This window comes from Podarcis cretensis (assembly GCF_951804945.1).
Source record: "Podarcis cretensis genome assembly, chromosome: 6".
NCBI classification, from domain to species: domain Eukaryota; kingdom Metazoa; phylum Chordata; class Lepidosauria; order Squamata; family Lacertidae; genus Podarcis; species Podarcis cretensis.
Window position 1 is genome coordinate 72,177,612 of NC_137175.1, and position 14,351 is coordinate 72,191,962.

At 40.4% G+C, this 14,351-nt stretch overlaps 1 protein-coding gene across 2 annotated transcripts in view; it reads right to left on the reverse strand.

Annotated features, from left to right (window-relative positions):
* COL24A1 (collagen type XXIV alpha 1 chain) overlaps positions 1 to 14,351 on the reverse strand; it is a 170,230-nt gene that overhangs the window by 128,796 nt on the left and 27,083 nt on the right. For both annotated transcript variants that reach the window (XM_079981023.1, XM_079981022.1), the window contains exons 4-7: positions 13,226 to 13,279; positions 9,122 to 9,175; positions 5,457 to 5,510; positions 4,600 to 4,653 (exon numbers count right to left, since the gene is read on the reverse strand). In XM_079981023.1, the coding sequence (XP_079837149.1) occupies positions 4,600 to 4,653; positions 5,457 to 5,510; positions 9,122 to 9,175; positions 13,226 to 13,279 (216 nt within the window). The remainder of the gene's footprint in view (positions 1 to 4,599; positions 4,654 to 5,456; positions 5,511 to 9,121; positions 9,176 to 13,225; positions 13,280 to 14,351) is intronic.

Genomic DNA, 14,351 nt, shown 5'->3' on the forward strand with positions numbered 1-14,351 from the left:
CTCCTCTATGACTCTCACGGCTAGCTTTCGGAGAGGCACGGGAAAGGTGCTTTGAGGAGGCAGATTTTAAATTTACTTTAGGTTCTTTAAGAGAACTATTTTGGTCAGCAAAGAAAGGAGAACGTGCTGACAAATATGATCATATCAATTTGCATTATGTCTGCAACCTTTAAAATAAACTAATTGCAACGTGGTTAATTAATTTCACAGTTTACCGCAGCTATAATCATGAAAAAGCAGGTCGGTTTTTGCCAAAATATAGACCAGATGTATTGGCTTAAACAATATAATGAAGCATTGAAGGATACTTTTGTCTGTGTGTGTTTTCTTGCATTACTCTGAATGGAAAATGAACTCTATTTATGTATATACGCTTCATCAACATATCATCAACAGCTCATCCACATTTTCCATTTGCAACTAGAAATGGGCATGTTAAGATTTACTGTCCATGTGGAGTACATTTTTAGGTTCTGAAACTGACTGAAGGATAGGGCGACACTATAGAGAAGTGTTCACATAAAATCACATTTGTGACTATTGCAGTCTGTACCTCAATCTGGCAGAGATGATATAAAATTTCTCTTTAAGATCACTTAAAGAGTCTTAGTCAGTGCACACCATTTTGGGATAATCTACATGTGTCGTTTTTGGAAGTGAGGAAGTTTTGAAGTTATGTCTCAAAATAAAAAGCAAACTAACAGATCTTGAGACAAAAGCATGGTCACCAACATGTTTTAATTGGATTCATTAAGCCTAACAATAAGAACATATTTCCTAGTTATTTTTGTTTAGCCCAGGGGTGCCCAAACTTTTTTCAAAGAGGGCCAGAAGTGAACATGGGTGAGGGCCGACCAAAGTTGTTGAGCTTTCAGATTAGGCCCCTGAAACGGACTTTGGACTTTCTTGGTTTAGCCAATAACTTTTTCCTCATCTTCCCATCACCCCTCATATTTGAACTTCATAATTTTTTTTCTACAGTAGCCAAGGCACCATGAAAGAATTTTACTACAGAAATTACTGCTCAAACTCTATGGTAAAGTGAATTAAAGCACATTTAAAAGATTTTGGTTCTTGTGATGTATGAAAGCTATTTCGACGGATAAACATGCATCACCCCTGTGGTTTTAGAACATAACTTACATTGGAACTTTTAAAGGACCACTGCAGCACGTACTTCCAGTAAATCTACAGGCAGCCCCGCTATTTTCTACTCAGATGGTAGAGGAAATGGGAAAGGACAGAACTGTAGTTTTGTTCAGTTCAAAATGCTTCACTTTTTAGAAGCAGCTCCTCATAGCAAGGTTAATGGATATCATTTAGAATCATAGAATCATAGAGTTGGAAGAGACCACAAGGGCCATCAAGTCCAACCCCCTGCCAAGCAGGAAACACCATCAGAGCACTCCTGACATATGGTTGTCAAGCCTCTGCTTAAAGACCTCCAAAGAAGGAGACTCCACCACACTCCTTGGCAGCAAATTCCACTGTCGAACAGCTCTTACTGTCAGGAAGTTCTTCCTAATGTTTAGGTGGAATCTTCTTTCTTGTAGTTTGGATCCATTGCTCCGTGTCCGCTTCTCTGGAGCAGCAGAAAACAACCTTTCTCCCTCCTCTATGTGACATCCTTTTATATATTTGAACATGGCTATCATATCACCCCTTAACCTCCTCTTCTCCAGGCTAAACATGCCCAGCTCCCTTAGCCGTTCCTCATAAGGCATCGTTTCCAGGCTTTGACCATTTTGGTTGCCCTCCTTTGGACACGTTCCAGTTTGTCAGTGTCCTTCTTGAACTGTGGTGCCCAGAACTGGACACAGTACTCCAGGTGAGGTCTGACCAGAGCACAATACAGTGGCACTATTACTTCCCTTGATCTAGATGCTATACTCCTATTGATGCAGCCCAGAATTGCATTGGCTTTTTTAGCTGCCGCGTCACACTGTTGGCTCATGTCAAGTTTGTGGTCAACCAAGACTCCTAGATCCTTTTCACATGTACTGCTCTCAAGCCAGGTGTCACCCATCTTGTATTTGTGCCTCTCATTTTTTTTGCCCAAGTGCAATACTTTACATTTCTCCCTGTTAAAATTCATCTTGTTTGTTTTGGCCCAGTTCTCTAATCTGTCAAGGTCGTTTTGAAGTGTGATCCTGTCCTCTGGGGTGTTAGCCACCCCTCCCAGTTTGGTGTCATCTGCAAATTTGATCAGGATGCCCTTGAGTCCATCATCCAAGTCGTTGATAAAGATGTTGAATAAGACCGGGCCCAAGACAGAACCCTGTGGCACCCCACTAGTCACTCTTCTCCAGGATGAAGAGGAACCATTGATGAGCACCCTTTGGGTTCGGTCAGTCAGCCAATTACAAATCCACTGAGTGGTAGCATAGTCAAGTCCGCATTTTACCAGCTTCTTTACAAGAATATCATGCGGCACCTTGTCAAATGCCTTGCTGAAATCAAGGTAGGCTACATCCACTGCGTTCCCTTCATCTACCAGGCTTGTTATTCTGTCAAAAAATGAGATCAGGTTAGTCTGACATGACTTATTTTTCAGAAATCCATGCTGACTATTGGTGATCACAGTATTCCTTTCTAGGTGCTCACAGACTGTTTGCTTAATGATCTGCTCCAGAATCTTCCCTGGTATTGATGTCAGACTGACTGGGCGGTAATTATTTGGGTCCTCTCTTTTCCCCTTTTTGAAAATAGGGACAACATTTGCCCTCCTCCAGTCTGCCGGGACTTCGCCTGTTCTCCAGAAATTCTCAAAGATGACTGCCAGTGGTTCTGAGATCACATCTGCCAGTTCTTTTAATACTCTTGGATGCAGTTCATCTGGCCCTGGAGACTTGACTACATCTAAACTAGCCAAGTATTCTTGTACTATCTCCTTAGTTATTCTGGGCTGTGTTTCCTCTGCTGAATCATTTGCTCCAAATTCTTCAGGTCGGGTATTGTTTTCTTTATCGGAGAAGACTGAGGCAAAGAAGGCATTGAGGAGTTCAGCCCTTTCTGTGTCCCCTGTTTGCATTTCACCATCTTCTCCTCTGAGTGACCCCACTGTTTCTTTGTTCTTCCTTTTGCTACGAACATACCCATAAAAGCCTTTTTTGTTGCTTTTAACCTCTCTAGCAAGCCTGAGTTCATTCTGTGCTTTAGCTTTTCTGACTTTGTGTCTACACGTGCTGGCTATTTGTTTGAATTCCTCTTTGGTGATTTCCCCCCTTTTCCATTTTTTGTACACATCCTTTTTGAATCTTAACTCAGTTAAAAGTTCTTTAGATAGCCACCCTGGCTTCTTTAGGCACCTTCCATGTTTCCGTCTCATTGGTATTGCCTGAAGTTGTGCTTTTACTATCTCCCTCTTAACAAACTCCCAGCCATCATGAACTCCCTTTCCTTTTAGTATTACTATCCATGGGATCTCACCCAGCACTTCCCTAAGTTTTATGAAGTCGGCTTTCTTAAAGTCAAGAAATTGAGTCCTAGTATGCTTGGCTGCTCCTTTCCGCTGTATAGTAAACTTCAGAAGAGCATGATCACTCGCGCCTAATGATCCTTCCACTTCTAACCCACTAACCAGGTCATCAACATTGGTTAGGACCAGATCTAAAATGGCTGTTCCTCTTGTTGCTTCTCCCGCTTTCTGGACAACGAAGTTGTCTGCAAGGCCAGTGAGGAATCTGTTTGACCTTATGCTCTTGGCTGAGTTTGACATCCAGCAAATATCCGGGTAATTGAAGTCCCCCATTACTACTATCTCCCTTCCTTTTGCATGCTTGGCCATCTGTTCCAGGAAGGCATCATCTATGTCCTCCGTTTGGCTTGGGGATCTATAGTAAACTCCCACAATGAGGTCACTGTTATTCTTCTCTCCCTTAATTTTGACCCAAAATTTGCTAAAAGCTAAAACAGCTAAAAAAGCTAAAACAGAACAAGCTTGAGGATCCCATGGCAATCAGTCACAGAAGGGACATCCCCGCAAAATCAAATATTAGAACAAAATTCCACTTGCTGAATTCCCACAATCTCATGTTTTCCGAAGTTGGCGCATTAAAAAAAATTGACATTTCTGTAGACTGGGTTTTTATTTTTTAAAAGGTTTCTGGAAAAAGATCTTGATCAAGACTTGAGAGCCACAATCGTCACTGAACAATTACGCTCTGAGCCAAAATAAAAAAAATCCTTGCAGTAGCACCTTAGAGACCAACTAAGTTTGTTATTGGTATGAGCTTTCGTGTGCATGCAGACTTCTTCAGATACACACCAATAACAAACTTAATTGGTCTCTAAGGTGCTACTGGAAGGAATTTTTAAATTTTGTTTCAACTATGACAGACCAACATGGCTACCTACCTGTAACTAGAGCTCTGATCCAAAGCTCTGTTTACTAGCAATCTTATTCATGGACAGCTTTTCACTGATCTGTAAGGAAATCCTTCCACGCACTGAAACTCTGTGTGTAAATAAGCCTCAAGCATTCTCTGTTTGTAGACTTCTAGTAATAGCACTGAAAGTTGATGATGATGATGATGATGATGATGATAATAATAATAATAATAATAATAATAATAATAATAATAATAATAAACACCTTACCTTTTCACCTTTGATGCCTACAAGGCCTGGCAAGCCTATTGGTCCTGTATCGCCCTGTAATTTCAGAATTCAAACAATTATTGTAACCTGTCACAATATTGGGGAGGGATGAAATCATAGCATGTCTAAGGCTGGAAGACGTGATAAAGGCCACTATGTTCCCCTCCCTAAAGATAGAGCCGTTCAGTCACCACAGGAGTCTCCCACCTCCCCAGACTGTTCAACACAAGCAAACCAACACAACACCATTCAGAATGCACAGAACCGGTGTAAATCATCAGCAATACAGCACATGCCTTGCATGCAGAAGGTTCAGTGTTCAATCCTTGGCATTCCCAGTGAGGAAAAAATTCTTTTCTATTGCTACCTGGATACTTATTCAAGCAAGAGGCTACCAATTGAACCTGGAGCTTTTCTGCACATGAAGAATGCATTCTACGACTTAGCTAGGTTGCCCACCATCCCACCTTATTTTCTCAGAACTCTGATTTACACGAGCACCGTTGAACATATTGAAACAAGATTTGAGTTGATCTAGCACCATTTTTCTGAAAAATGTAGCTAGGGTTATTAGGCTTTCCAGATACAGATTCAGATGAAGCTTCAAGGCAAGAAAGGGTATTTCCACACCTGCTTTTGAGTTTGCTTTAACACAACTCTGACTTTGGCACTAGTTCTGATTTATATCTAACAATAAAATATAAATCTTTTCCTCCAATCTGCAAATCCCCCAAGCTACCTGTAGTTTATTACTGAAAACATTCAGGAGAGACTTAAATTTTATGTCATGAGTACAAGAATATCAGCAAGATTTCAAACATTTGTGGAGATGGCTCTCAAAAAATTAAACTAGTTACCTTTTCCCCACGTTTTGCTTGTCCTGGGGAGAATCCTGGATCACCTTTGGGACCCTGTGGTTGAGAAATTAAATAAAGAGTTGAAAACAACAACAACATATGATAGCTATCATTACTTAGGAGATACGGATAATTATAATGTCTAAAACGTGCCCAGGATTTAAACTGATTTTATATCTACTTTTTATGTTTACTGTTGCTACAATAGTTTTTGTTTCTGATGTTTTTGATCTGTTTTATATTTGTTTCATGGTTCTCTTTTGTAAGATACCTTGAAAATCTAGATTAATAAAATTACAATTTTTTTTAATGGTATAATGGAAATCAACTAATTAAGTAGGCCACTGTGTCCCAAAATTAATGCCATACATCAATGGTTTTACACATGCATTTACCTTGTCAGAACCTCTGGAGTTTGTTTGTTTTTTTTTTTTTTAATGGATGACTTGGGTTTCACACCTACAAGAATGCAGCAAAGTATATATTTCTGGCCTCTGCAAACTAGTTTAAACTTAACCAATATAGTACCAGAAATTATCTGAAACACACATTTCATCATAGTTGTTGAATAGGCAACATAGTAAAAGAACACACAAAATGGTTCTGTGGCTGCAATCCCAAACACAGTTGCCCCATTGAACACAGTAAGTAAATCTGAGTAAGACTACACTATTAAGTCTCTACATACAGTGGTGCCTCGCAAGACGAAAAGAATCCGTTCCGCAATTCTCTTCGTCTAGAGGTTTCTTCGTCTTGCGAAGCAAGCCCATTGATGGCTTAGCGGATTAGCGCTATTAGCGGTTTAGCGGCTTTTAGCGGCTTTTAGCGGCTTATCAGCTTAGCGGATAAGCGGCTTAGCGGCTTAAAAAAAGGGGGGAGGGGGAAAAAGTCGGAAAAACTCGCAAGACATTTCGTCTTGCGAAGCAAGCCCATAGGGAAATTCGTTTTGCGAAGCGCCTCCAAAACGGAAAACCCTTTCGTCTAGCGGGTTTTTCGTCTTGCGAGGCATTCGTCTTGCGGGGCACCACTGTATTATTATAATTGGAAGAACAGGGGTGATTAAAAAGCGTCCGGCACCCTGAATCAGTATGTCGAGACCTACAAATTATTAGTAGTAATTTGAGCAGCAACTGGCACTGAGGCAACACTAGCTCTCCATGGAGCTACAACTTCCTCAATGTGAGTTTTGGTGATACAGTCACCAGTTACCAGGCAGAAGCAACATCTGATAAACAACAGGCACAATGCCTGCACTACATTCAATGGTGTTTGGTCCGAATTCTAATTCTCATTGGGGTTTTTTGTTTTTTTATCATATATTGATAAAAGTGCTGTGGGTGCCAGCCCGAAATGGCTGCCATGGGCAACCAAACTAGAGGTGCTGACAGTGACTACTGTCACAAAAAAACACTGCCTATTTTTGATGTCTCTGGTGTTTTCCCCCCATTCCTTCTCTCATTCACTAACTAACTCAATCACCATTCTTCACTTTTTCTTCTTGTGTTATTTCCTGGGTTTGGGTCATAGAAGGAGGAGTATATGTTGCTTTGTTTTGCATTCTACTAATATATATGCCATGACATGTTCTGTTTTGTATACGTGCAAATCCTGAAAAGAGGCAGCTGATGGATTTTGTCAGTACTAAAGAGGAACAAAAACCCCTGAAGGATATAGTAATAATGTCAATCAAAAAACAGTAAAGGATGAGAAGGAACAACACAACTTGCTTCCTGCTCCCTCCTATAGCAGGCAAAGTGCCAACATCCAGGTTTCAACCTCGCATTAACCAGTTTATTTATTTTAGGCAACAGACCAGAAATAAGACCAAAAATAAAACTATACAATGCACCATAATCTTACACGCATGATAGCAAATGACCTAAGTAACCCCTGAAAGTTTTAACCTCAGTCAGCTGTCAATAAACAGGAGGCAGCAATGAAATGGAAGGTAGTGGGACTTGACTCTTTGTACATTTAGTTTGCCCTAGAATGGTTTGTTCAGATGAGAGGAACTATGTGTGTCTGCCTGAGCGACAGCTAGTCCCTGAACTCCATTCACAATTTGCTGTATCTCTTCTCTGAACTAAATAGCTTGCAAACTGACAGCTTGCTCCAGTCAAAGGGAAGCGGCATTAAACAGATGTCTCTAAAACAATAGCTATCACCTCTCATTGCCTTCACACAGAAGGGGGGCGTGATGCTTGTACAAATGAAATGAAAATATTAAGCTTTCACAAATGTTGGATTTTTTGCAGTAGAAGAAAAAACAGGGGTGTTGGTTTTTTTAGCACATTAATAGTAGCTGAATAATGATGATATTGTGTGGCACCATGCCAATAAACTCCCAAAAAATCAACAACCAGCAACTATACCATTATAAATTATTATAATTTTTATTATTGGGGTAAGTGCAGAAAGGCCTAGTGTGTAGGTTCTTCTTCCAATTCTTTGCTAATGTATCATCCATGTAATCTACCACCCAGCTGCTATTTTGCCATTATTTATTTATTTATTAGATTTGTATACTGACCCTTATAGAAAGATTTGCCATGCATATAAAATATATAGCCACTGAAGATTAATGTGTTAAATAATTAATGTGTGAATTATTAATAAATAACTACCCTTGGACTAAGAATTCAGCAGGAATTGGGATTTCAAAAGACACAAAAACCCCATGGAGCAAGTACAAAGCAATTCTTGCTTTCTAAACTAATTAAGTACCAAAAAACAAACAAATACCCGGTAATGTTCGAACCAACAGAGCCTTAAACACTGGTTTTGGTGAAGCCAATGTTTCACTTCAAAATACGAGCAACCTGGTTACTGAAAAAGAACGTCATAGGATATGTCCAACACGCAGCTTGCAACGGCTTCCGATTGGTCTGTCTATATTTTAACTGACTGTAAAACCCACACAGATAGAACTAGTGAACTTTACATATTCCACTTACCTGCTCTTAAAACACCAGATGCTAATAAGAGGGCGCCCCAACAATCATGGGCTACTTTGTTTTACAATGTCAAACTGTGAGAGCCTTATTTGATATATTTTCTTGGCCCGGGGCAATTTTTAGCACCTGTCACTACAGGTCAGATTCCTGCCATGAGGAATCACACTAAAACAAATCATGGTTGGGGCTGCGTTCCCCCCCAACCCCAACAACGTATCTATCAAACTGTTATAACTAAATATGAGCTGAAGGCATTCCACAACGGCACAAATCTGTCCAAAACTATTTACGTAGCTTGCGCTCCTCTGGTTTGAGTTCGGAGTCGCTTACTAGGCCTTAATCTATCAAAGCTTAACACTGTCTTTCCAGTTTAACTGCCACTGAATCTTTGACGCAATTTGGTGACGTTTTCCATCTGAAACGGTTGTCTCTTACAAAAATTAATGATGACTTAAAGGAGCAAAATCCATATCAATATTTAATTCTTTGGGCATTTTTAAAAATTCTACAGTACTGTCTGTTTGCACTCAGTCTTGCACTTCTGTTTACAAGCTATATTTGCTGAGAACCATTTATAGTCAGGACTTCATTTATAAACCAAATACATGACTCTCATTAATTTCTGTGCAAGCAGGTTTTAACCATTCCAAACATGGACATATCAAAAGAGCATTGGATTCACACAGTAGTTTTGTTTATGTGTTAGCATACCTTGGGACCAGGCAGCCCCGGTAGCCCTGGGTTCCCATGTGGACCTGGAATACCCTACAGAAAGCGAGAGGAAAGGTTACACAAAATAGTAAGAGTAAAGGAGTGCTTTGTGTAAAAAATAACCGCCATTCTGAAAGATCATTAGTTCAATAGTCAATAGTGTAGGGGGGGAGTTCTCCAAAAAAAGCCCCAAACAAGTTAATAACCCGCTAACGGCCTTATTCCCTATATTATTTAGTTGCTATTACTGTGATTATTATCCTCCCTTTCTCCATTGAACAGACCCAATAAAACAGTTCTCAATAAAAAAAAAATCATTTAAAGTATCTCTACTTTACCTTTCTACCTGAAATACCCAGCCAGCCAATGAAACATACTCAAATAAAAATGCAGTAATAATAAAAAATTTAAAAAGAAAAATCCTAATAAAACACATCAGGTGAACTGCAGCAAAAGAATAGTTATCGAAAGTTTCTCCCTTCTCCCCTCTCAGACTGAATGCCAACTCAAGACTAGTTAAACGTTCATCTAGCAAATGTCTCTGGAGAGGGAAGCCTGAGAGATACCACTGAGAAATAGTTGTTCCTATACACCATTCACAGAGCTTCTTACAGCACAATCAACTGATTCAGGGCCTTGTTTGATAAGCATAGTAAAATGGACATGCTGAATATTTGCAATATTTCATGTATTAAAGCAATACAAATAGATGAAGAAAATAAAAAATATATATAGCAGCATATCCACAGAGGTCTTCTCTGGAATATGATTCAGCAATATATGATTTCTTTACCGCTGCCTGATTGGGTTGGATTTTTATACAATGAAGTTTGTTTGTTTGTTTTAGACTGTTGCTTTCCCCTGTTTAGCTATTCTTTGTTTAACTGGTGAATAGAGTTGTACAATAAATAAAAGAAAAACAGGCAAAGCAGGATTATTCCATTCACACAATTGGCCCTCCTTGACTAACAAAGTAGGGCCTAAGTGAGACCGCCATGTTTATGGCACCCTCAACTGTCAATTCAGTAGAGGGGCCAACCTCTTGCTCAGCCCTTCTTTCAGTCTCTCAGTCTACCCTCAGCCATTTCTACACATTCTCTTCCAATACGCAAATGGCTGGTTTATGTGGCCCTGTATCATCACCCTGCTCAGCAAGATCCTAGTGATTTATTTAACTTTCAACTTGGCCCCCACCACGTTAAGTAACAGATAATGAAGTAGCAGCAGTAGCGGGTGGTAGGGTAGGATTGCTAAGTCGCCGCTGAAAGCTGGATAGAAAAGGGGGCAACAGTGAAGTGCAAAAGTGCCTGAGGAGCCAACCTGCCATTCCTACTGGCACGGTGGCACTGAGACACCCCCTCCCCTTCTCTGCCCAAGTAGTACCAACTCAGTCAGAGAGAGGTCAGATTAATGGCACAGCCCCACCACACTGCCTGGGACTGAGAAATAGTAATATATTATCATTATCATATCGCTTTATATTTTTTAGGGGGGGGGACCTCAAAGGGGCTTACAATCTACATTAAAACATCAAATGAAAGAAGCCAGAATAGAACATCAATGAAGAAAGTCAAACACAAAGCAACCCAAGTTAACAAAAAATCTCTTTTAACATTTCAGAGAAAACCATACTACGGGAAGTCAAATGTAGGAGGTGCACTTAAAACACAATTAGCAAGAGAATGATAAATCATCAGAGGTTCAACATGTTGTATATTTCCCCCCAGTAAAAATAAAATATAAATAGAGAGAGGGGTCAGTAGGAAGTGTTCTGCTCCTACCCAAATACAGTGGTGCCTCGCAAGACGAAAAGAATCCGTTCCGCGATTCTCTTCGTCTAGCGGTTTTTTCGTCTTGCGAAGCAAGCCCATTGACGGCTGAGCGGATTAGCGCTATTAGCGGCTTTCAGCGGCTTATCGGATCAGCTGATAAGCGGCTTAGAAAAAGGAGGGGGAAGGGGGAAAAAACCCGCAGGAACTCGCAAGATATTTTCGTCTTGCGAAGCAAGGCCATAGGGAAATTCGTTTTGCGAAGCGCCTCCAAAACGGAAAACCCTTTCGTCTAGCGGGTTTTCCGTCTTGCGAGGCGTTCGTTTTGCGGGGCACCACTGTAGAAGTATGTAGAAAAGTAGAACCCCATAGTTTTATTTGTGATGTATATAAATATAAGTATATGTTTGAACAGAGGTGCTATTCAAACATATTCAATTCAGTTTCTGGATATGTTTCACTTATGCTAGTTCAAGTAACTTTCCACACACTCGTGCAAGTCTTGATTTATGAAAATGAGATGAAATAATCAAGTCCCAGTGATTTCAGCAACACCAAATTCCAGATCATTATGCTAATCCAGAAAGATTAATTAATCCATGTGCAGAAACACGCTCCTTTGTATAGAGGCCACCTGTTAGGAATGGGTCCAAATGCAACGAGAGTGCTGTGGAGTTCTGCGCCATGTGCGTTTCTGCACCACATATGCTCAGCCCAAATAATCAGTCAGTGCAGCCAACTCTGATACTGCTGATCGTTGTTGGAATCTTTTTTCTCTTCCCTCTCCTTACAGCAGTTAATAAGGGCTGCCAAAATTGACACCTTCAGTTATTTGGCAAGGAGATCTTCACATGCAGCTTGCCAATACACGTGGGAATCTCTGCATCAGTGCCATTGTTTACTTGATGAGTTAGTTTTTGCTAATTATAACATGCTGAAAGGTACTTCTTAAATATGTCAACTCATTTGCAACTAACGGTCTTGCCACTGGAACGTCAAAATGTTGGTCACACCATTTGTGACATATTCAGGTAAATTTTAGGGATTTTAGGGATTTTTAAAGGAAATTTCAGGGATAACCCAGGGATGTACAAGAGAAAAAGCACTGCTGAAAAAAGTTCATAAAGTGCTATAACTTGCAGTTTCAGAAGTGGGAAGTGTTACTCTGAAATAAAAGTAACCTTGGAGTTTGCAACATACTCAGAATTGCATTGTTAAAAACAGCTACTCTTGAATAGGCAAAAACCAAGATCAAGTAAACAGCTGTCAAATGCTTCAGAATTTTTTGACTTGTCTTGCTTTGTGTGAAATCACCAAAGCGTCCTTTAACTTTATTTTCATGTGAGAAATTCCATAAACCGGTGAGGTTTTATTTTACGTTAGAAATGGACAGAAATACATAACTTTAACTAAAGGCATCTCCACATTGATTGGACAACTAAAGTGGCTGCATATTGACCCAACTGGGCAAAGGATACAAATCAAAGATTAATGTTTAATGGATAAGCAGGATACTTATTTAATGGATCTCCTTTCTCCAAATTTTAGGTCCTCATTCCCTCCTTCTCCACTTAAGAGTTTATAAGAAGGCACTTCCAATCTCACAGTAGCAAACCAGATGCCCATGGAAAGTGTATTTCATTAAGAGCCTATTTCCTTTAATAATTTGACCACTGCCCCAAGAGTTGCCCAAATATTCAAAGCTCTCAGAGTCAAAATCTACCAAATATTGCATTAAGTCAGGTAAGCCACATTATGTGCTTTAATGGAACTTTGATTAATTTCTATAATTGCAAAATGAGCTGCACTGAAACAAAATTTAGGCTTTTCTTTTGAAAGGGTGCAATCCTGGGTATTTCAAGGGGTATTTAGAAGGGGTAGAATTTTCTTGCAGTCGTTCAAAGTATGACTGCATTATCCTGCTAAGAAGGTACACTATATATTCCTAAGGCAGCTTTTCCTCTCTCCAGCTGTGGATAATTCTTCCTTCATTGTTTTTTACTCTCTAGCTCTGGAATGCAGTGATCTAGGAAGCCCACTCCCCTTCATTCCAACAACCAAATGAACATGACCTTTAGGTTGCAGAGTCACAGACGATGAGAAGACTGAAAAACATAAGGATTAGTGTAGCAGCAAACCAACGTTCAGTGGAAGTGTAAGGCAAAAAGTACTGCTTTGTCTATTTCTTATTTCAACACATGCCATATCATGATAATTAACAACAAAGCTTTCTGCACTTAATTTGTTATGTGCGTATGAGAAGAGTCAGAGTTATAGCATCCGATTTGATCATTAACGATCATGTTTTAGGAACAACAGATCAGCCTTTACTTACCCTCGGACCTCTTTTCCCTGCTGGACCAGGTAATCCTGGAGAACCTTGAGGTCCCTAGAGGTAAACAAACAAACAAACAAACAAACAAACAGGTTAAAGCTAACATCAAACAAATGAATTAACTCTGGCGACAAGTTTGTAACTCATCACATCCTATTTCGACAACATTTAGACACATTGAATTGCATGAGATTATTTTTACTGTGTGTTCTCAACTAGATTATACATGGCGGGTGGCTATTCAACCTCTGCTTAAAAGGTCCATTTGCAGCTTTTAAATCTGTGAACATCTCTCCCCCCCCCCCTTTTAAAGATGCCACAGGGATAAGAAAAACCAAATTTCTGAATTGTGAAAGTTAGTACAGAACCACAGAATGAAGATCACATCCCTCTCTCATCCCGACCCAAATCCCACTCTTGCAAAACAAGGACCTATGACTGGAAGCTGCCCAAGAACAATTGTGCATATACATCTGCATTATCAGTCTTTGTGTCCCTTCTTTAAGAGGGATATTGCCATTTTCTGCCCAGGACTCTTGGTCACTTCTTACTCTTGTGGAGATCTATCCCTGAGCAGCAGCAGCAGCAGCAGCAGCTCTCTGCAAGATGAAGCAGAGATTGAGGGCCCCAACTGGGAATGGGGAGCAAGTGGCAACTCAACAGTACAGCGGTGCCTGCATAAGGTCCCATGTTCAAATCCCTGACATCTTCAACAAAAAGGATTAGGTAGCTGGAACTACCCAAAGGAGGGCACTCCATAGGGGAGATGCTACTACCGAGAAGATGCGTTTCTGTGCTGTCACCAAGTGACAATCCAGTGGTTGTCAAATGACCAGAGGGTATTCTCAGAAGGTCTTATGAATTGCCAGGGAGGGGTGTCTGCAAGGCCCCTGGTGGTTCAGGGATTCAGCAGCAAAACAAGTCCATCAGTAGTGGGTTAGATGGACCAAATGGCTTGACTTGCTCTAGGGCAGCTTCCTCCTAGTTGATACACCTGCTTGATCCTGCAGGAATCTACCCTGCAGAAGCAGAGAGCGGGCTTCCACTCTCCTGCTCCATCCCTTCCATTCTAGCACATGTGTGATTTGGTTTAGAGCAGAGGACAAGAGCCTATAACAATATCAGG